The sequence below is a fragment of the Equus quagga genome, chromosome 13 (assembly GCF_021613505.1).
Source record: "Equus quagga isolate Etosha38 chromosome 13, UCLA_HA_Equagga_1.0, whole genome shotgun sequence".
Classification (NCBI taxonomy): domain Eukaryota; kingdom Metazoa; phylum Chordata; class Mammalia; order Perissodactyla; family Equidae; genus Equus; species Equus quagga.
In genome coordinates, this window is record NC_060279.1 from 90055127 (window position 1) to 90076432 (window position 21306).

Here is a 21306-nt window from a genome sequence, read left to right on the forward strand (position 1 = left end):
CTGCTGCAAGACAGGGCGGTGGAGGGAGGTCAGCTTCGGGTGGAGGGGCTGCCGGGGGTCCCAGTGGTAGAGACACAGGGGGAAGGGGTTTCTGGGGGCTCCCAGGAATGGGGGGCACGGGTGAGGGGCTGCTGGGGCCCAGGAGTCAGGAACGCAGGCTTTGGAAACTGTAGGGTGAGGGGGCTGCCAGGGGTCCCGTGGTGGGGTGCAGGGGTAGGCGATCCCAGGCCTGGGAGAAAAGGGGGGACAGAGTTGGGATATTGGGGTCGGGTTGCTGACCCAGCAGCCAGAGGGTCCACGTTAAGGGCTGTGTCCTCTCTGGGAGACACCACGAGTGGGTGATCCCTTTTCCAGGGATCAGGGGGGTGCCAGGATGGAGATCAGAACCTCCGGGAGTTCTGGACCAGGGGGATCCCTTTCCGGTTTGGGGGTGACAGCACCCATAACGGAGGACCCAGGTGTATTTTAGGCTGTCCTTTGATTTGGGGTTGTTTCCTTGGAATCAGGGCCTCCTCTTAGAAGTCAGCTCCGTCTTCCTAAAAGTGCGTTCCCCTCCGCTGGGGGCCTAGGCCTCGGATGCGCGGGGAACGTGGGCTCAGAACTGAACTGTCCCCTCAGAACAGCACGCCGGCCCCGGCGCCAGGCTACCTTCTTAGAATCGGGGTCTTCCCTCTAAGGACGTGGAATGGGGTGGTGGGGCTTGGGGGTGACGCTGTCTGACAAAGGGCCACCCCTACTCTGGAGGCCGGGTCCGCGTCACCTGGAGGCCGGCTCTTCCTTCCGCCCACCCTCCCCTCCTGGTCCCTGGCGCCACCTCGGTATTCCTTTGGTTCTGCTTTTTCCCGCCTTTTCGTTTCTCCACAGCTGATTGGCTGTGCTCAATCCCCGCCCCCTCTCTTTTCCCGCCCACTCTGGAGCGGGCGCGGGCGGGGGCGTGGCCTCAGCGGACGTTGGGCCGCCCGCCGTTAGCGAGCTGCGCGCGAGAGCCCTGTCCCGCCCCAGCTCTCTCGAGAGTCTCGCCCCCGCCCCGCCCCCTTCCCTTTGAAGCACGCGAACAAGGAGACACTCCTGCGGCGCGTGCGCCGAGCCCAAACAGGACTGTAGTGGAGCCAGGCAGACAGATTGCGCATGCGCAATCGAGACCGGGCATTAGACGAAAGAATGGCGGGCGCTCAATGATCCAGGCTTTGCGCATGCGTCTTACTGCTGCCTGAAGCCGAACCTCGGGAGCCCAGAACACCTTCCTGCACATGCGCAGGAGGCTCAATGACAGTCGAGCGTTGGCTAAGGTGAGGGACAGGGCAGAGGATTGCATGGCCGGGGGAGGGCGGCCCTGCACCCCCTATGTAGCCTTTCCGAGCATCTCCTATGCTCCTAAGATCCGCCTCGCCGCCTTGACCCCGCAGAAACCAGTTGTACCACTACAGGGGTCTCTGGGCCCGCAAAATAAGACCTTTGACCCCTGCCTGGGACCCCAGCCAACTGAGCAGTGTGGGAGGGGACGGGCAAGAGGGCTACGAGGCAGGCGAATGGACTCTGCGCCTTGCCTGGGGTGGGGACGGCCCCTGGAGGTTGGGACATGGAGGAGGAGAGGGCGCTTGTCCTCCGGATGACCTTTGACCCCGCCCATTTCCCTTGTTTAGGCTCCCAGGAAAGGGTCTGGCCATGCTGCATGTGACCCGGGGGGTCTGGGGATCCAGGTTCCGAGTATGGCCCCTGTTACCCGCGCTCCTCGGGTCCCCCCGGGCCGCGTCGTCGCTGGCCGTCAAGATGGGGGAGTACCGCAAGATGTGGAACCCCACGGAGCCCCGCGCCTGGGCCCAGCAGTACCGCGAGCGGTTCATCCCGTTCTCCAAGGAGCAGCTGCTCCGCCTCCTGATACAGGTACCGCCCGTCCCGGGTCCAAGCGCCTGGGGACTACGACTCCCGGCAGATCTCGCGGCGGCACAGCGCTACATGCTATACAGGGTTGCCCTGGTGCCTCCTGGGAGTTGTAGTTCCGTTTCTCCCTTTCCCCGATCCCAGCTGGGCGCCCAGTGAGTCGGAATTCATGCAGAAGACGTTTGAGATGCAGATGTAGCAGCAGTTCCCGACTCTAGCTTGTTCTGGGGCTTGAACAAGCATTCGCTGGGGCATGTTTTTTTACCTCTGCAAAATGGGTATGATCATCCCCATCACTATTACTACTACCTAATAATAATTATTACACCTCCGAAGCTATAATCATAATTATTATCACACTGTGTGAGCTCTTACTGTATGGCACTGTGCTAAGCATTTTCCGTGTATTACTGAATCATCCTAATAACCCAGTAAGAGAGATACCACGATCATCCCCATTTTACAAACGAGGTAACTGAAGCAGAAGAAAGTGGCTTACCCAAGGCTACGACGCACTGGCCCAGATTTGCTTTTTTTTTTTTTTTTTAAGATTGGCACCTGAGCTAACAACGGTTGCCAATCTTTTTTTTTTTTTTTTCCTGCTTTATCTCCCCAAATCCCCCAGTACATAGTTGTATATCTTAGTTGCAGGTCCTTCTAGTTGTGGGATGTGGGACGCCGCCTCAATATGGCCTGACGAGCAGTGCCATGTCCGCGCCCAGGATCCCAAGCCTGGGCCGCCGCAGCAGAGCGTGCGAACTTAACCACGGAGCCGGCCCCTGGCCCAGATTTGAAGGGAAGTGGTCAGACTCCAGAGAGGGGCGGGGACTAGGGTGAGGCAGAAGGCACTGCTCGACTCTAAGAGTGAATGCTCCTTGCATTTTGTGGGTTAGGCATTTCATTCAACTCACCATAGTCGTCCGCTCCAAAGCTTAAGCTCTTATCCCACTATTATCATCATACATGTCATTATTGAGATTATCATTCATTCACTTAACTATTTATTGAACACCTGCTGTATGTACTAAGTGCTGTGTTCGACTATACACACACATAAGTGTGCACACACATACATAAACACACATGTATATATATGGACACATATCGCATCAAATTCTCACCAGTGCTCTCTAAGAAAGACGGTGTGATCCTCTGTTGCTGATCAGGAAACAGGCTTAGAGAGGTGAAGTATGTAATTTTTACTCATATCTCATTTTTTGGAGAAAGACATAGTGGTTATGATATTGGCTTGATAGGTGCTATTGACTAGCTATAAGGATTAGTGGAAGAAGCCATGTCAACGAGTCAGCCAGGTCACCAAGTGGCTAAATGCATGTGCTCTGCGGTCAGACAGACCTGGATTGGAGGCTCAGCTTCTCTTTATACAGACGCTGTGGCCCTCAGCGAGTGTCTCCCCCGAGGCTTGGTTTCCTTCTCTGAAAAATGGGGATTATAATTCCTTCACCCACCTTGCACCCTCTGGAGGATGACCGCATGCCAGCAGACAGTGCCTGCCACACAGTGAGCAGTGTGTGGATGTGAAAGTGTCGAAGCACGAACCTGAACCTCTAGCTCCTTTAGCCATCTGCTTTTCCCTATGCCGGGCTACGTCAATTTCCTGGTCAGTCAAATTGGCCAAACCCTCTTTTCTCTGAACAAAATAAAATTGTAAAGAACCCAGAGCTCTGATTGTCTGTGTGGGCTGCCAGGGAAGGAATTCCTCCCTGTGAGGATGGGGCAAGAGGCCTAAAGAGAAGTTTTGCTTCCCGAGGGAACAGGAATTCCACTCCAGCCCCGCGGAGAAGGCGGCTTTGGAGGAGTTCTCGGCCCACGTGGACTTCTGCACCTTGTTCCACTACCACCACGTCCTGGCCCGGCTGCAGGTGAGGATGAGGATGGGGCTGGTTGGCTCATCCGTTCACTCAGCAAAAATTCTCTGAGCACCTCCTGGGAGCCTGGCCCCGTGCTGAGCACTGGGGATGCAGCTGTGAACAGGACAGATGAAGCCACGCCCTCCTGGAGCCGACATTCCCGTTGGGGAGACAATAAATAAACAATGATAAAATATGATACTCAGGAGCGGTAAGTGCTATGACTAACAATGAAGCAGCGATTGAAACCAGATAGAGAGGGATGAGATGGGGGCCTGTTTTAGACAGGGTGGTCAGAGAAGGCTTCCCTGAGGAGGTGGCAGATGAGCTAAGACTTGAGTGAAAAGAGGGAGCGAGCCCACTGGATGTCTGGACATTCTGGGCAGAAGGAAAAGCAAGTGCAAAGGCCCTGAGGTGAGGGTGTTGGAGAAACATGGACCACTGTGGCTGGAGGAGGGGAGTGAGCCAGGGAGAGAGGGCAGGAGATGAGGGTGGAGAGGGAATGGGGGCAAATTGTGCCCAGCCTTGTGAGCCGAGCTGAGGACTTTGCTTCTACACCGAGTGAGCTGGGAGCCACAGGGGGGCTCTGAGCAGAGAGAGACATGAGCTGATTTAGGTGTTAACAGGATCTTTCTGGCTGCCGTGGAGGGAACACACTGTCAGAGGCAGAGAGATTTATTAAAGAGTCTATTATATTTGTCCGGGTGAGAGATAATGGCAGCTCCAACAAGAGTAATAGCCACGAGAGTGGTGAAAAGTGGTCAGACGCTGGTAATGGTTGGAACGCATTCGGCTGTGAGGGCAGGACCATAAGGCAAAGAGAGGAGTCAGGTGGTACCTCCAGCAGTTCTGGCCTGCCTCCCTGCAAGGATGGAGCTGCCATTTACTGAGATGCAGGAGACAGGGCGAGGATGGAAGACAGATCTGCGGGGATCATCAAGAGCTCAATTTGGGACTTAGGAATTTGAGTTGCCTCTCAGACAGCCGGGTAGAGAGAGGGACTCGACAGTGGGGTCTGGAGGTCAAGGGAGGGGCCTGTGCTGAGCAGCAACCGTGGGAGGATGTAGATGATACTAAGTGGGGCCAGCAGGAGGCTTAGCTGAGCCCAGGGGTGTGCCAGCCTCAAGGGATCAGGAAGGGGAGCGGGAACCAATGAGGGGGACAGGCAAGGAGCAGCCGAGAGAGAAGTGCAAGCCCAGGAGAGAGTGGTGTCGGGAAGCCAAATTCGCAGCATCTTCTCTCTCTCCTCCCAGGGTCCTGCCTGTCTTGGAGGTCCGTCCCCAAGACCACTCTCAGATTCACTGATTTTCTGGAGGGACTCACAGAGCTCAGACAAGCTGTGATGCTCACAGTAATAGTTTATTACAGCAAAAGGGTAGCAAACAAAATCAGCAAAGGAAAGAGATGATGGGGCAGGGCTCAGGAGAGACCAAGCGAGAGCTTCCAGTTGTCTCTCCCAGTGGAGTTGCACGAACAGCACTTAATTCTCCCACCAATGATGGGGGGTGAGATGCACAGAGTGTTGCCCACCAGGGAAGCTCATGGAGGCTCGGTGTCCAGGGTTTTTATTGGGATTGGTCATGGAGGCCTGGCTGACTGCTGTGTGGCTGACCTTACTTACTCAGTCTCCAGCCCCTCCAGAGGTCAAGTTGATACCACGTGCCCCGAGGCCCCGCCATCGATCACATTGTTTGCGTAGACTAGCCGGTGTGGCCTAAGGCCCCAGTGAAACCAAGTCACTCTTATCAGGCAGGACATGCAAAGGGTTTGGAGGTTCCCTCCCAGCAGCCAGTCAAGGGCCAGTCCTTTGAAATGTGCAGGGTTTGGACAACCCAGGCCCGCTGAGTTAACCCCATCCTGCACACTGCCACTGCCCTCCTACAGCTGCTGTCAGCCCCATTTGCAGAGGCAGAAACTGAGGCTCCGAGAGGGCCTGGGATGTGCCCCTGATCACACAGTTCTCAAGTGACAGAGTCAGGATTTGAGCCCCTGTCGGCCTACCTCCAAGCTCTTCCCTGGGGCATCTGTCACCTTGGGAGGCAGGTTTTTTTTTCTTTTCTTTTTTTTTTTTGGTGAGGAAGATTGGCCCTGAGCTAACATCTGTCGCCAATCCTCCTCTTTTTTTTTCTCCCCGAAGCCTCAGCACATAGTTGTGTATCCTAGTTGTAGGTCATTCTAGTTCCTCTGTGTGGGACGCTGCCACAGCATGGCTTGATGAGCGGTGTGTAGGTCTACACCCAGGATCCAAACCAGTGAACCCCAGGCCACCAAAGCAGAGTGCGTGAACCTAACCACTTGGCCACTGGGCCGGCCCCCAGGGTTTGTTTTTTTTAAGTTATTTAAAAAATATTTTATTATATAAACATTTAAATATATAGAAACATAGAAAGAATATTTGGTGAAGATGCATACTCCCACCGAGGCAGGAGTTTGTAAACTGAGGTGCTGTGCAGGGCAGGATGGAAGTGCCAGAGGTGGGTGACACACCCTGGGTCACCCTTAGCTGACGATCTAAGTCCCTTGGGGAAGCGGCCTGGGACAGGAAAGGAACTAGAATAAGTTCAAACACCAGCTTTGCTGTTCACCAGCCAGGCAGGGACCTCTCCCTGCTCCTCCTCTCCCTCCTTCATTCATTCATTCCCTGAATTTGCTCAGAAGATCTTTATGGGGCACCTACCGTGTCCCCCAAATTGTTCCAGGTCCTGAGACACAGCAGCAAGCCTGGCAGAAGTGTGTCTCTGCCTCGTGGGGTCACGTCCTAGTGAGGGCAACAGAGCCTCCGCAAAGTAAAGAAGTCAACTCTGTTCAGAGGTGCTGGGTGCTCGGGACAGGGCTGCCAGAGAAAGTGCAGGCCACCCTGTTTGAGCAGGTCCTACTGTCGCCCTAACCCGTTCCCATAACGCGGGTGGCTTCAAACAACAGGAATCTATTCTCCGAGGTCAGGAGGCCAGAAGCCCCAAATCAAGTTGTTGGCAGGGTTGGTTGCATCTGGAGACTTCTAGCTTTTGGTGGCAATCCTGGGCATTCCTTGGCTTGTGGCTGCATCACTCTAAACTCTGTCTCTATCTTCACATTGCCTTTCTCTCTCTGTCCTTTTCTATCTCTTCTAAGGACATTCGCATTGGATTTAGGGCCCCCCTAATCTAGGATGATCTCATCTCCATCCTTGCCTTAATCACACCTGCAAAGGCCTTATTTCCAAATGAGGTCATCTTCTGAGGTTCCAAGGGGACGTGAATTTTTAGGGGACACTCTTCAACCCTCTACACCCAGTTAAATTTGAATTTCAGATAAACTATGAATCTTCCCTTTTTTTTTCTCAGTGTTATTATGTCCCATGCAACACAGTCCTCAAATATTGCATGGGACAAACTTAAACTGAAAAGTTACTTGCTGATCTGAAAATAAAATTTAACTTGGTGTCCTGTTTTATTTGATTAATTTTTGGGTAAATCTGGTAACCCTAATTGAGGAGAAAAAGAAAGCAGGGGTGTTTTGCAATTTCAGGTAGGGTGGCCGGGGAAGGCCTCACTGACATTTGAGCAGAAACCTAAGGAAGTGAGAATGAGCCATGCAGAGATCTGCGGGAACAGTAAGTGCAAAGGCCCTGAGGCAGGAGTCTGCATGGTTTGTAGGAGGAATAGCAAGGATGCCAGTGGAGCCGGGGCCAATGGTAGGGGGCTGGAGATGAGGGCAGAGGGGGGACCAGAGCCAGATCCTGCAGGGCCTTGTGGGACACAGTGAGGACTTTTCTTTGACTCTGAGGGAGCTGGGAGCTGCCTGCGGGAGGACTCTGAGCAGAGGAGGAAGGTGAGCGGACTTAGGTAACAACAGGCACCCTCTGGTGGCATCGTAGGGGGAACAGACAGGGGAGTGGGCATGGAGGGTGCGAGCAGGGAGACCAGTGCTGAGACCCAGCTGGAGGTGGGGTGAGAAGTGATCAGATTCTGGGAATATTTTGAATGGGGTGCCACCAGGATTTGCTGATAGGCTGAATGTGTGAGAACGAAGGGAGCCCAGCATGACCGCAGGCTTGAGGGTCATGGAAGAATGGGCCTGGCCTCTTCTGAGCTGGGGAGGATGGTGGGAGGAGCAGGTCTCGGGGTGACTTTCAGGACCCTAGTTTGGGATGTAGGGGGTTGGAGAGGATGCTGGTCGGATGCCGGTATGGAGGCATCCAGAGGCCTGTCGGACATCCACGTGGAAGCGCTGAGTAGGCTCTTGGCTGTGTGAGGTCCTGCGTGAGCTCAGGAAAGATGTCCCGACTGGAGGCAGAAGTCTGGGAGTCCTCAGTAGGCAGATGAGATTTGAGGTCCCAAGGGAAGGCTCGGGGATAGAAAATGGCAGCAATGGTCACCGTGAGGACCCAGGGGCACTTTCCATTCTTTCAGCAGATGTTATGCAGGGCTCAGGGCCCCGTGCTGGGGCTTCACTGAGGAGCAAACCCAGGCCTGCGCCCCGGCCTCAGGTTGCTGACCTCGTGTGGTGGGAACAGTTGGGAGTCAGACCCTCTCCCCAGTGAATGGACAAGTTCATACTGTGAGCTCAAGGGACGTGGTCCGTGCAAGCAGCTGAGAAGGCGACCTTGGTCTCTGTATTGGCGTCTGTGTGCAAATTAGACAAGGACACCCCTTTTCCTAGCCGGGTGCTGTCTCATATGGTAGTCACTATCCACATGTGGCTGTTTAAATGTCAAATAATTAAAATTAAATAAGAATTTTGAAATTCTAGTCCTCAGTCTCATTCACCACATTTCAAAGGCTCAGTAGCCACCTGTGACCAGTGGCAACCTCTTGGATGGTGCCGATCTGGGTGTTTCTGTCATTGCAGGAAGTTCTCTTGGACGGTGCTGCTCTATATCCTTTATTTCCCTCTGATGAGGTGACTGTGATGATAAATATATAGGTCGACTGCATCGACAATGGGGCTTCTTAGATCTGGCACCTTTGTGCAGTGCACACCATGCCCAACCGCACAGGGCAGCCCTGCTCAGCCTGGGGAGTGGAGGAAGGCTCTTTAAGAGTGATAAAGGAGCTGGAATATGATAGAAGAATGGAACTTCAGTAGTAGAAAGGGAAAGAGGCAGTGAGTGGGGCAGGGACAGTTTCCCAACAGCGTGTGCAAAGTCCCTGTGCCTGGAGGAACTAAAGCCAGGGTGGCTGGTGTAGAGCAACTGAGGGGGATTGCGGTGTCAGGCCATGGGATGCCTTGCAGGGCATATTACAGACCATGGTCCTGCTTCCTGAGGGCAGGAGGAGGCTTGGAAGGATTTTATCAGGAGATTGACATGGTTATAGATGTGTGATTCCTGATATACCCCTTCTTGGCTGTGTGACCTTGGGCAGTTACTTAACCTCTCTGTGCCTCGGTTTCCACACCTGTAAATGAGGATAACAATACTCACATTGTGAGAATGTGTGTATAACATGCTTCAAACAGTGCCTGACACGTGGTCAGCATTATATAAATGTGCACTATTATCATTTATTACTGTTGATTGTTGTTTGACAAAATCTTGGCTGCTCTGTAGAGAACAGATTGGCGGCGGGGGCGGGGCGGGAGGGGATTTGGGGAGACTATTTAGAGGGCTGTCAGACTCTTCCAGGCAGGAGGAGGCGATGGCGGTGGGGACGGGCCGTGCTGGTGGGGAGGGGAGAGCTGGGCGGAGTGGGGATCTGTTTTGGAGGTGGAATTAGCCGGATTCATGGTGAGAACGGCGAGAGCAGCAGGGGTCGCCTGCGACAGGCAGGTTCCTGGCCTGAAGCCCTGGGTGGATGTGAGTTCCCCGAAGAGAATCTGGCTCGTGGTGGACGTTCTGTGAATGCGGATTTCTCTCCTCCAGCTCACTCACTAACTGCAGCTCAGTGCCCGGAGTGGAATCTCTCAAGGTCACTCCGCAAGTCCGAGAACGTGGGTTGCGGGACCTGCTCCGCCAGCCTGGGCTGGAGGACTCGGGCACGGGCCCTAGCTTTGGCTCAAGTCCTGTCCTCGGCCAGCACGCCCCAGCCTGGGAGTTGGTTCAGAAGAGGATTTGCTCGGTTGGACTCTCCTGCCTCAACTTCTCCTTATTCAGTTGTTGCTGAGGCCCTGGGCCTTCCCACCTCCAAACCTTTGCCCAGGCCATTCCCCCCGCTTGAAGTACCATCCCCTCTTTCCTTCCACGAATTCAAAATCGCTTCTGGCCTAGACGAGCTGCTCCTCAAGGCTCCCTCTCTTGAGAGGCACAGAGGGTCTGATGTATGGGCTTGTGTTATGGAGGGGTGATTGCCCTCTGACGCTTGGTGTATAGTCCGGGACAAGTCATATGTCATCCTGAGACTGAATAGGTTAGGCACCTGGAAGCTCACTCTTTCATTCATTCATTCATTCATTCATTCATTCATTCATTGAACAGTTTGGTTGCGAGGAGTGGTGGGTGCATAAGATGAGGTGGGCAAGGCAGAGTCCAGTGTGTGAGGGACCTTGAAGGTGGTGGGACAATTCTGGTATTTATCCCACCTGTGGTGGGGAGCTGTGGGGAGGATAGGGTGTGGAATCCGTTTATAATCTAAAGAGGCTCTTTGTGACAGTGCGTGGAGAGTGGTTTACTGAAGTGGCGAGAGTGAAAGCGGAGAACGGAAGCCCAATGCACTTGTTTCGGGAGCGGTGAAGGTGACTGGGACGAGAGGGGAGCAGTGGAGACGGAGGGGAAGACGGACTCAAGAGCAATTCAGAGGTTTAGCCAGTGAACGTGGGGGCGATGGTGAGAAAGGAATCAGGATGCCTCCAAGGTTTCTGATCAGAGCATCTGAATGGATGGTGGTGCCGTCTCCTGAAAGGAGACGATGAGGTGGGGGAAGAAGAAATGAAGCACTCCCCTTGGGCCACGTTAGACATGAGATGCCATTAGACCTCCAACTGGAGAGGTCAAAGAGATAACTGAATGTGAGTCTGATGCTCAGGGGAGAGGCCAGGGCTGGCTGGGGCGAATAGGTTTGGGAGAGGAAATCCAGACTGGTGGTTTTGCTGGAAGTTGGGGATGGGAGGATGTGATCTATGGGCTTGGCATGTTGGATTTGAGGTGAGTGTGATGTCCGAAAAGAAATGTCAAGTAGAGGGTTTGTATTAGTTAGTATAAAGGCTTAGCTGCTGTAACAAGCAGACCCCACAACATGATGGTTTAAAGGAGGTGGAGGATTATTTCTCTCCCACTTAACAGTCCTGTGGGCCAGGGTGGGCAGGCGGCTCTGTCCCACGTGAGATTTTGCTGGGACCCAGGTTCCTTCCATCTTGTTGCTCTGCCATCCCTTCCGACATTGTCGTCATCTCCGTGTGGTCAAAACTGGGTCGTGGGCAAAACAGCGTTGAACCTGACAGAAGAAGGAAAAGGATGGAAGTTCAGGGGAGCAAGAAGTGAGGGGAAGGTGTACCCATCACTTCCGCTCACATCCTCTGGGCGAACCTTAGTCTCCTGGCCACACTGAGCCTCAAAGGAGGCTGGGAAACATAGTCTCTCTGGGCAGCCGCGTGTCTGTCTCCACCCCTGTTGCCATGGGAGCAGGGAAGACGGGTGCTCGTGCCCTGGAACTGGATAGCAGGTCTGGAACTTGGAGGAGAGGTCCGAGCTGGAGATGTGGGTTGCACGGAGATACACAGAGATGCACGGTGTGGTGTTTAAAGGTGTGGGAATGGCGAGATGACTTAGGGCGAGCTTGAAGAGACAAAAGGGAAGAGGGCCCAGTATCCAGCCCTGGGGGACCCCATCATTTAGAGGATGGGCCCAGGAAAGTCCTTAAGTGTACCCACAATCCCTCATGCTGTGCCCTGGCTCATTTTCCTCTCTCTGGCTCTCCCCTCAGGCCTTGTATGACCCCATCAACCCCGACCGGGAGACCCTGGACCAGCCTTCCCTTACAGACTCCCAGCGTCTGTCCAACGAGCAGGAGGTGCTTCGGGCTCTGGAGCCCCTGCTGGCCCAGGCCAACTTCTCCCAGCTTTCAGAGGACACCCTGGCCTACGCTCTGGTGGTCCACCACCCTCAGGATGAGGTCCAGGTGCCTGTCTTGCAGAGGGAACCAAAACTCCCAGGAGCCCTTGGGGTTGGGCAGGGAGCCTTTGGGAAGCAAAGGCTGCTGGGAGTTGTAGTCCTGCACACAGGGCACGAGCCCATGTGGCGCCCTTGTGAATTAGAAAAAGGCGCGTCTTCCCCAGGTCACCTCACTGCCATCTGTTGGAAAAGTATCATAACAGACAGATCTCAGGACTAGAGACTTTATCGCCATCTGCCAGAAAATCGTCATAGTAAATAATACAAAACAGTCATCCTTAGAGTCAACAAAATTATAATAAAAATACTAAAGTTCCACATTTTAGTGACTTTTAAGAAGTACTTTTTCCTAAAGTCATATTGTATTGTCTTTGAATTTGGGATTTTACTTATAAGTGGTGGTGTGACATAGCAATTTAGCAACTGGCAATATATTTTCCCTTTTAGTTGCTTCATAAAATAATGGAGTATCCAATTGGTAACCATATTACAATACACAAATGTATCAAAGTAACGGGTTGCACACCTTAAACTCATACAGTGTTACCCATCAAATTTATTCAATTAAAAAAGAATAATGGAGTATGTTGAAACCAGTGGCGTCTTAGCTTCTAGGAGATATGGTAATAAGGATGACGATGATGTGAAGTGCCATCTTAGATGCAGTATACAACATGAACAACCATACATGGCTGCCCTGCCTAGACTCTGGGGGATGATAAGCCTGGGAAGGGGGTGGGATTCAGTCGGGGGAGGAGCATCTAATTCCAGTATCCTGAGCTCACACCCCAGCCCATGCTCAGCTGCTCTGCTTCCTTTGTCCCCCTTGGCAGGTGACAATAAATTTGGATCAGTATCTCTACATGCAGTTCTGGGCCCTGGGCCAACGAGTCGGGCAGATGCCCCGTAAGTCCAGCGTGGGCTCCGAGCGTGGCTTCTTCACCAAGTCGCCCCCTGCAGAGAGGTGAGGCGGCCCTTGTTCCCCAGCTGCAGCGAGAGGGAGCAAGGTTAGAGTCGAGAGGGGACCGACAGGTCAGTGTCTGGGTTTGGGTGTCTGGGCTCCGGGTGGGACGTCGAGAAAGGGGGACACGTGAATCATCCAAATGCTGCCTTTTCTTCCTAAGGGCAAGTACGGACTCCAATTCCTAGGGGAAGAGAAAGGGTAGGGACACTTCTCCCCCATTTTCCAAATGAGGAAAACTGAGGCTCAGAGAGGGAAGGCCACATTCTGGAAAAGTGGCGCAGCCGGGATTCTGGTGGACATCATATTTTTAACAAACCATTCAAATATAGAGTAGGGGCAAGACAGCCAGGTCTTCTCACAGCCGGGCCAGGGAGCCTATAAATTACCCAAATTACTCAAATATGGTCCTGAATCCAAAAAACAAAACAAAGCCAAAACCTAAGACAAAAACCCCTTCCTATCCGTTAAACCAGGAATTTCACTTCCAGGAGTCTATTCCAAGGACATATTTATACCTGCAGACTGTGTGTTTAGTCATCTGTCTCTTATGCCGGCCTATAAGTGCCACAAAAGCAGTGACTGACTCATTTTCTTGTCTCTTGAGAGATTAATAGCACTCCCTGACACCCAGCCAACACTCTAAAATATATGTAGAATTTGCATTTGAAAATTAACGGAACAGAAGAATTTTATTTAGCTCTCATTTATCAAGTTCATAAAAATCAGAAGCAACTTCTGTGTCCAACAGTAGGGGATTCCATTATTTATCTGATCCTCTCTTGTTGGACACTTAGCTTATCTCTGACTTTCCTCCCATCATGGTTAGGCAGCTTTTAAAATGATCCTGTGACCGCAGAGCCATAGAGAGTGTCCTGGGGTTGGAGGGGGCTCCCTGGGGCAGTCCTGACCAGCCTCACCCCTCTGTCTCTGTCCATCAGGAGATACTTTAAGCGGGTGGTGCTAGCAGCCCGAACGAAGGGGGGACACTTGGTGCTAAAGAGCTTCAAGGACACGCCGTTGGAGGGCCTGGAGCAGCTGCTGCCCGAGCTGAAGGTGCGCACGCCCGCGCTGCAGCGCGCCCTGCTCAACCTCACGCTTTTCGTCTCAGGCGTGGTCTTCTTCGTCAACGTGTGCATGGTCGTGCTCTCAGACCTCAAGGTGGCCACGTCGCTGCTGCTGCTCTTCTTTGCCGCCTTCATGGGCCTGCGGGCCTCCAAGGTGAGCGGGCCAGCCCCGGGTCCCCCGGCCCTGCTGCCTGGTGTGCAGCCAGAAGGTCGGGCCGCCCTTTGTTTTTGTTTACTGCACGCATTGCTCCTGCTTCATGCTGTGCTGCATTTCTTCTCTCCTTTCCTTTCCTTTGTCATTCCTACCTTTTCTCCCTCCCTCCCTTCCTCCCTCCCTCCTTCCCTCCTTCCTTCCCTCCTTCCTTCCTTCCTCCCTCCCTCCCTCCTTCCCTTCTTCCCTCCCTCCCTCCCTCCTTCCCCCCTTCCTTCCTTCTCTACTTATTTACTCAACCCAACCTTGGGCAGGTTTCTTGATGTCTCCGTAGCTTCGGTTTTCTCATCTGGAAAATGGGGATAATTGTGAGACCCGCCTGACAGGGTTGTGGGGAATCAAACAAGGGAATCTGTGGAAAGCGCCGGGCGCAGTGCCTGGCCTGCGGTAGGTCTTCCCTGAGTGTTCAGGGCCAGGTGCCCAGCGCCTGCTTTGAGAGGCACTTTAGTGATGCAGTGAAGGATGTGTGTTGGAGAACCAGGCTGCCTGGGTTTGAGTCTAGCTGTCTGTCTTCTAGCTGTGTGACCTTGAGCAAGCCACTTAACCTCTCTGTGCCTCAGCTCCCACATCCGGATTTAGGACCTAACTCATACGGTTTCTGTGGGCATTAAATGAGTTAATACACCTACGGTGCTGAGAGCAGAGCCTGACATATACAGAAGGTACTATATGAGTGTTAGCCATTACCGTTATTATTATTATAACGAATGGGGCTCTTGTTCCCTGAGTCCGGGCTTCCCCATCCTGGCCGGCTGTCCTTATCACCAGGGGAGCTGTTTGAGAAATGCAGCCTCCTGAGCTCCAGCCCGAATGGACTGAATTGGAAACTCTGGGACTGGGGCCCAGGCAACTATTTTTAACAAGCTCCCTTCCTGATTCTGCCTGTGAGCGCAGGGCTGTCTCATACTGTTACGAAGGTTGTTCACCATCCAAGGATTCGTGGCCCGGGGGGTGGGTGGGGACTGGCACCCAACCTGTGCTTTGTTGGAGGAGTTGCGTGTGCTAGCTCGAGGCCGAGGCCGCCGGAGGGGCTGCCTTTCATTGACTCTCCCCAGGGTCCGCACTGGCCCCAGGAGGGTACACTGGCATGAGGCGTCCCTCGTACTCGATCATTCACACGCTGGTTCACTGGTTTTCAAGCTGTTCTCAGCTGTCCCAACGGGCTCTTAGGAAGACTGGTAATATATTCCTGGGATACTCGCCAGCTGTGCTCCCCCGCGGAGGCGGGTCGCGATTCCTGCCTGGGACCAGGGGTCAGGCGGGATTTGAGAAAGCTTTGAAAGGGGAGGACTGAGCCTGCTGGAGAAGGGGCTGGGCACGCATGGCTTGGGGCATCTCACGGGGCTGGGGTCCGGGGTGCAGGGCAGAGAAGTGAGGCCCAGAGGGAGGCAAGGGCCTTGAATGCCAAGATAGGGGCCCTGGGCTTTACCCTCCGGGCAGCAGGAGCCATGGAGGAGTTACTGGCACAGAGGGAGTGCGGCTACTGCAGAGGAGAGAGAAGGGGCAAGACCCAGGGCCGGGAGGCTGGTGAGGGGTGTTGAGCTGGTCTGAGGAGGACACGCAGACTCCCAGCCCAGGGTAGACCATCTGTCTCACCTCTCAGTGGCCCCAGGGCGGCTGTAGAGCCTCTTGGGCTCTGAAAGAGTTGTTTAAAACCCAGTTCATGGGCTGGCCTGATGGTGTAGTGGTTAAGTTCGAATGCTCCGCTTCGGAGGCCCAGAGTTCACTGGTTTGGATCCTGGGTGTGGACCTACACACCACTCATCAAGCCATGGTGTGGTGGCGTCCCACATAGAAGAACTAGAATGACCTACAACCAGGATATAACACTATATACTGGGGCTTTGGGAAGAAAAAAAAAAAAAGAGGAACGTTGGCAACAGATGTGCGCTCAGGGCCAATCTTCTTCACCAAAAAAAAACCCACCAAAAACAACCACCCAGTTCACTAATGAATTTAGTGCATCTATTAAATGGTTTCCCACGCCCTGGCTGAGCATCCAGCCCTTCACTGTGGGCCCTCCCCAGCTCCCTCCAGCTGCCCCCTGTTCCCCATGCACACTTGTTCCCTCCTGTGCGTCAGTCACTCTACGATCTCTGTCTCCACTGCAGGCCCCTCTCCCAGTCTCCAAACCCCTGTCCCCACCTGCTCCCCGGAGGTGCCCTTCCCACATGTACTGCGCCCCCACTGAGCTCAGCATCCATCTTCCCCGAAGCTGCCGTCTCCTCCTGAGTTCCCAGCTCAGGATGGGCGCCCAGATCCGGCCCTGGGAGGCCGATTTCACTGCAGGGTGCATGTGCCTCTTTCTTCCTCCCTGGAGAGCTCCTGCACTTCTGTGGGTCCCACAAGCAGCTCTCCACCATCAGCCTGAGTGCTCCGCGCTCAGCCTGGAGTGGCCGGCTGGGCCAGGCAGAGCATGGCGTCTCCCTCGCACCCGCTCCTCCTCCAGCTTCTCCATCTCTGGATGGCCCCTGGTGTTCCCCCAGTCACTGGCCAGACCCCTGGAAGTGTCCCTTGCCCTGCCCCCCAGTCTGTCAGTTTCCAGCCCCTCCTCCCTGCTCCCTGAATCTCTGGGCCTGTCTCCGCCCTTCTGTCCCAGCCCCAGCTCAGACCCTCTCCCCAGCCTCCCATTTGGTCCTCTCCAGCCCATCCCCGAGAGCCCCAGAGCTGGCTCTGCTCCTCTCTTGCTCGCAGCCTGGCGTCCAAGATCCTGTTTCTCCAGCCTCATCTGACAGAATTCTATGCTTCCGCTTTAGTGCCTCCTCCTGCTCGCCTGCTCTGCTTCCCTTCCCTCCTCTCCCTTTGCATATGCTGTTCCCTTGGCTGAAATGTCCTTTCCCCCTTACTGGGCTGGCCAACCCTGCTCACCCCTTACCCTCAGCACATAGGCTGCGGAAAGCCTTCCCAGACTTCTCGGGCTGGGCTGGTGCTGCTGTGGGCTACCTCAGCCCAGCACAGGGGCAGGCCCGTGGGCGGCCTGGGAAGAGTTGTTAGGAAGCTGGCACCCCAGAGATGCCCTGGAGGGAGAGGTGTGCCTGACAGAAGTCACAGTGGGCACTGCAGGAGCCCGAGGACGCAGCTGCTCATCCGTGGGCGGCGATATCCGTCCTGAACCTTGAGGATGAGGCAGTCAGTGTTGTCCAAGAACAGACCAGGGGTGGCTTGTCTTGTTCCGAAGCCCAGAGGCGTAGGAGAGGAGGGTGTCCTCGGGTGATGTTCAGAGCAAACTGGCTCGTCCAACATGGGCTGCATTCAGAGGGCAGGAGAAGGAGGGGAGCAGGAAAAATCCTCAGGTGCCGGGCTAAGGAGCCTGGACTCTCTGAGGGCACTGGGGAGCCATGGGAGGGCTGTGAGCAGGGGAGGGGCGGGGTCAGCTCTAGGAAGGGACGGACGGAGTGGGGAGACTGAGGCCGGGGAGGAGGCTGGGGCAATGCACTAGGCTGGTTGGAGAGGAGAGGACGGCGGGGAGAGAGTCTGGGCAGGAGGACAGGGCTGGGGATGGAAAGGCTGATGAGGAGGAGGCGACGATGGTGCCAGGAGTCTGGCCTGTGACCAGGTAGATGGTGGAGTTGCCTGGGACATGGACCTTAGGGGATGAGGAAGCAGGGACTGGGGGGGTCGGGTGAGGGGAGACCCTGCACTCTGTGGACTGCGGCGAGTGTTGAAGGGGACAGCCAGGTGGCAGGTGATGAGCCCTCTCCAGGGAGGCCTGGTTTCATCTGTGTGCCATGGAATAGTGTGAGCCGCTCATCTAACCTATGAGAATTCACCTCCACAAGCTTGGCAGAAACAGACACAAAAACCAAGGTGTTTTTCATACCGGATAGGCCCTCATGCACGCAATTCCTGCATCTTGCTTTCAACCGAAGAAATGGCGATTCGTTCCAACACAGGGACATATCCGACTGTGCTGGGCTTGTAAGATGAGAGCACAGTCTGCACACAGCCGTGTCATCCGTCCTGTGCAGGCCATTTCAGCGATTTCAGGGGTGTGTTGACTTCAGAGGCATTCCACCTTAGGCCTCGGTGTAGGATGGGCAACCCTCTAGGGGCGGAAGATCCTTATATTTAAAAGGCGGCAGCCGGCACGGGGTGCGGACAAATATTCAATAGTAGCTAACGTTTAAATGCTTGTTATGGGGCAGGCCCTGTGCCAAGTGTTTTATTAACCGTGACTTCCTGAGCCCTTCCTGTTACCTATCTCCATTTACAGACAGTGTTACCTGAGGACTTAGGTCGTACCCGAGGGCTCACAGCTGGTAGGGGGCAGAGTTGGACACCAAGGGTGGGGAGAGGGGCAGCTAATAGACAGCTGGGGCCCGGGCCTGTCCCTCCCCCTTCTTCTCCCCTCAGAGCAGCTCTATGAATATTTGTTGTCTGTTTAAACTTTTTTTTAAATTATGGAAAAATTGAAACATGCAAAAATAGAATATAGTGTGATGAGCTCCCATGTAGCCAGCATCCAGCGTCAACAATTAGCAATAGTCCATCAGGTTTCACCCGAAGACCCCCGCTCTCCCACCACTGGATTCTTTTGAAGCATATCCTAGACATCATCTCTAAATACTTTAGTATGTGTCTAAAAGATAAGGACTTAAAAAAAATCATTCTAACAAACAGTTCCGAAGCAAACACTTGCAGCGTCTGGAAATCCTTGAACAAATCCATTAATAGGTGGCTCAGATGAGCAAACCAGTGCAGCGGCTGCAAAAAACAGTTGGCGGCCTCGGAGTCACCAGAGTCACCGGGGCGAGCGCGTGTGTGTTAAAAAATGCAAATACCCGGGCCCCAGTCCCGGGGACCTGAACCGCAGAGGTCTGGGGAGGGCCCCGAGTCCGCGGGAAGGAGCGGACCAGCGCGAGGGTCTGATGGGTGTGTGGATGGGTGGAGGCGTGGGGGCGCGAGCACGGCCCCGCCCCTCCCGGCTCGCCGAGCTGAGCCCGCGCGGGCCGTTGTCCCGCCTGCAGATGTTCGGGCAGCGGCGCAGTGCGCAGGCGCTGGAGCTGGCGCACATGCTGTACTACCGCAGCACGTCCAACAACTCGGAGCTGCTCAGCGCCCTGGCCCTGCGCGCGCAGGACGAGCACGCCAAGGAGGCGCTGCTGGCGCACAGCTTCCTGGCCCGGCGGCCCCAGGGCGCGCGCCGCCCGCCCGAAGGTAGGACGCGGCCCTGGGACCTGGCCCCAGTTGGCCCCGCCCCGCGCCTTGAGTCCCCGCCCCTTTGCAGCCCCGCCCCGCTAGGCCGGCCCCCGTCGCCTCGCAGTCCTTCGAGGCTCCTCCCCTAGAGTCCCCGCCCCTGTCCGTTTGCAGCCCCTCGAGGCTCCGTCCCCCGCCCCTTTGCAGCCTCGCCCAGAGAGGCCCCGCCCCGCTAAGCCCCGCCCCCATCCCCTGTACTGCCCCATCGAGGCTCCGCCCTCCGCCCCTTGGTAGCCCCGCCCCTGGAGTCCTCGCCCCGCGAGGCCCCTCCCCCCCGTGAACCCACTCCATCCCATCGCCACCGGGCTCTGACTTGGCCCCACCTGGAACAGACTCCATCCTGTCCCTACAGGGTCTAGATTCCTCTCAGTCCCAAGTGGCCCTGCCCCAGTGAGACACCCTCCCCACGCTGCCCGCATCCCCACTCCTAGCTCCCACTAGTGAGCCTGACCGATTTCCCAGGTGATCTCGGCCCTCAGCAGACGGGACTCCTGAACTCAGCTTTCCATCTGGGTGGACATGATCCTTCCCCGGGGGGACCTCCACAACCTAACCTCAACCTCAACCTCGATAGGGGTCTTGGATCAGACTCATGTTGTGGCATGCCCCCACCCCCCCGCGCGCTCCTTCCTATCCGTGAACCCAAAACACTTCCTACAAGAGACCTTTGTCCCTTCCCTGTGTAAGCCCCAGATAGTCCCTTCCCAACAGCAGCCTCCACCCTTCCCTGAACAAGAGTCCTTGGCTTGTCCCTAGATGACAGCCCTGGAGCCAACCTCCTAGGCCTTGTCTCACTTCCCTCCAAGCCTCAAGTCTACCAATGCTTCTCCCAAACCCAGACCTTCCCGGTACCCGCTTTGACCTACTCACTACCCCTGCCTCTCCCCCTGCAGAGACCTCCCAGTGGCTCCAGTCCGAGGTGGAGAACTGGCTCCTGGCCCAGTCAGGCTGCGACGTGGCCTTCAACGGAACTCGGGCCCTGGCCCACCTGAAAGCCCTGACCCCCATCAGCGGGATGTACCCGCCCCCGGGTTTCCCCAAACTAGACCCCTTGGCTGCAGTCACTTCCGAGTCCCCCCAGGCCGCACCCAGCAGTGCCAACCCCTGACGGAAACCTCTCTGCCCAGCCCCGCCCAGCCACCTGGTTAGGAACGAAGCCCCGCCTCCTCCACGGCGAGCTGTCCATCATGCCTTGCCACTTCCCAATTTCCAGTTAAGTCCTCGCAGGCAATCGCTTCCGCTACACTGTATTCTTCAAAGCCGCCCGTCAGGGCAGCCTACATTCGCTAGCCCCCCTCTTCTGTCGAACAGCCATCAAAGCTTTTTGGCTCTGCTTCTATTCCATCTCTTAGTCCCACCCCCGCCCTAAACATCGAAATGTGGTTTGGCTGAAAAGGGAGTGTCAGCCAATCACAGCTGTTCAGCGCTGCAAACCACCAGCGCAGTTGTTAAACTGTGCCCTCCGGAGCCTCTATATCATTGTCTTTTTAGCCGGCTCCGGGCGATCTGCCCATCGTGTTCACCAAGGCGGAGCTCCAGCCCACAGCCAATGAGAGCGGGTTAGCCCCGCTCTCTGGCAAACCGCCAACGACAGCTGCTGGGCACCCGCAACCTTGGGCAGCCGGTTGTCTCTGCAGAGAAGCAACCAATCAGACTTTCTAAAGGAAACCTGCTCTTTCTATCAATGGCCACCACTTATAAGGCAGGCCATCTGGTCACCTGCTCATCAGCTTGTCCAGGCTGGGGGCTAGGAGGACCCAGACACCATCCTCACCCCAAGACTCACTCCCACCCAGTCCCCAACAACCGCAGGTGCCTTCCCTGCCAGGTCCCTCACCCTTTCTACAGAAACTACCTCGGTCTGCATGTTCCCTCCACCGGTGGCCTGTGCAATATTTATTGGTCTATCAATTTCCTCCCTCCCAAAGGAATAAATCATGTTTAATAAATCTGGATGAGTGGGTAGCTGCAGGGGTTGGCGAGAAGGCAGGCATCAGAATCCCAGAAAGAAGAGACTCTACATTTGAGGGTGTTCCAGGCAGAGAAAGCTGTCGTTCTAGAGAGAGACTGGGTTCTTAGTCGGTGAAATAGAC

At 55.1% G+C, this 21306-nt stretch overlaps 1 protein-coding gene across 1 annotated transcript; it reads left to right on the plus strand.

Moving 5' to 3' along the window:
• Positions 1 to 1155: 1155 nt before the first annotated feature.
• TMEM143 (transmembrane protein 143) lies at positions 1156 to 21162 on the plus strand. The gene is made up of 8 exons (XM_046680409.1): positions 1156 to 1289; positions 1644 to 1884; positions 3660 to 3764; positions 11591 to 11785; positions 12612 to 12742; positions 13681 to 13960; positions 18985 to 19174; positions 20107 to 21162. Exons 1-8 carry the CDS (start codon positions 1267 to 1269, stop codon positions 20319 to 20321), a joined length of 1380 nt encoding a protein of 459 aa, XP_046536365.1. The 5' UTR covers positions 1156 to 1266; the 3' UTR covers positions 20322 to 21162.
• Positions 21163 to 21306: the final 144 nt, after the last annotated feature.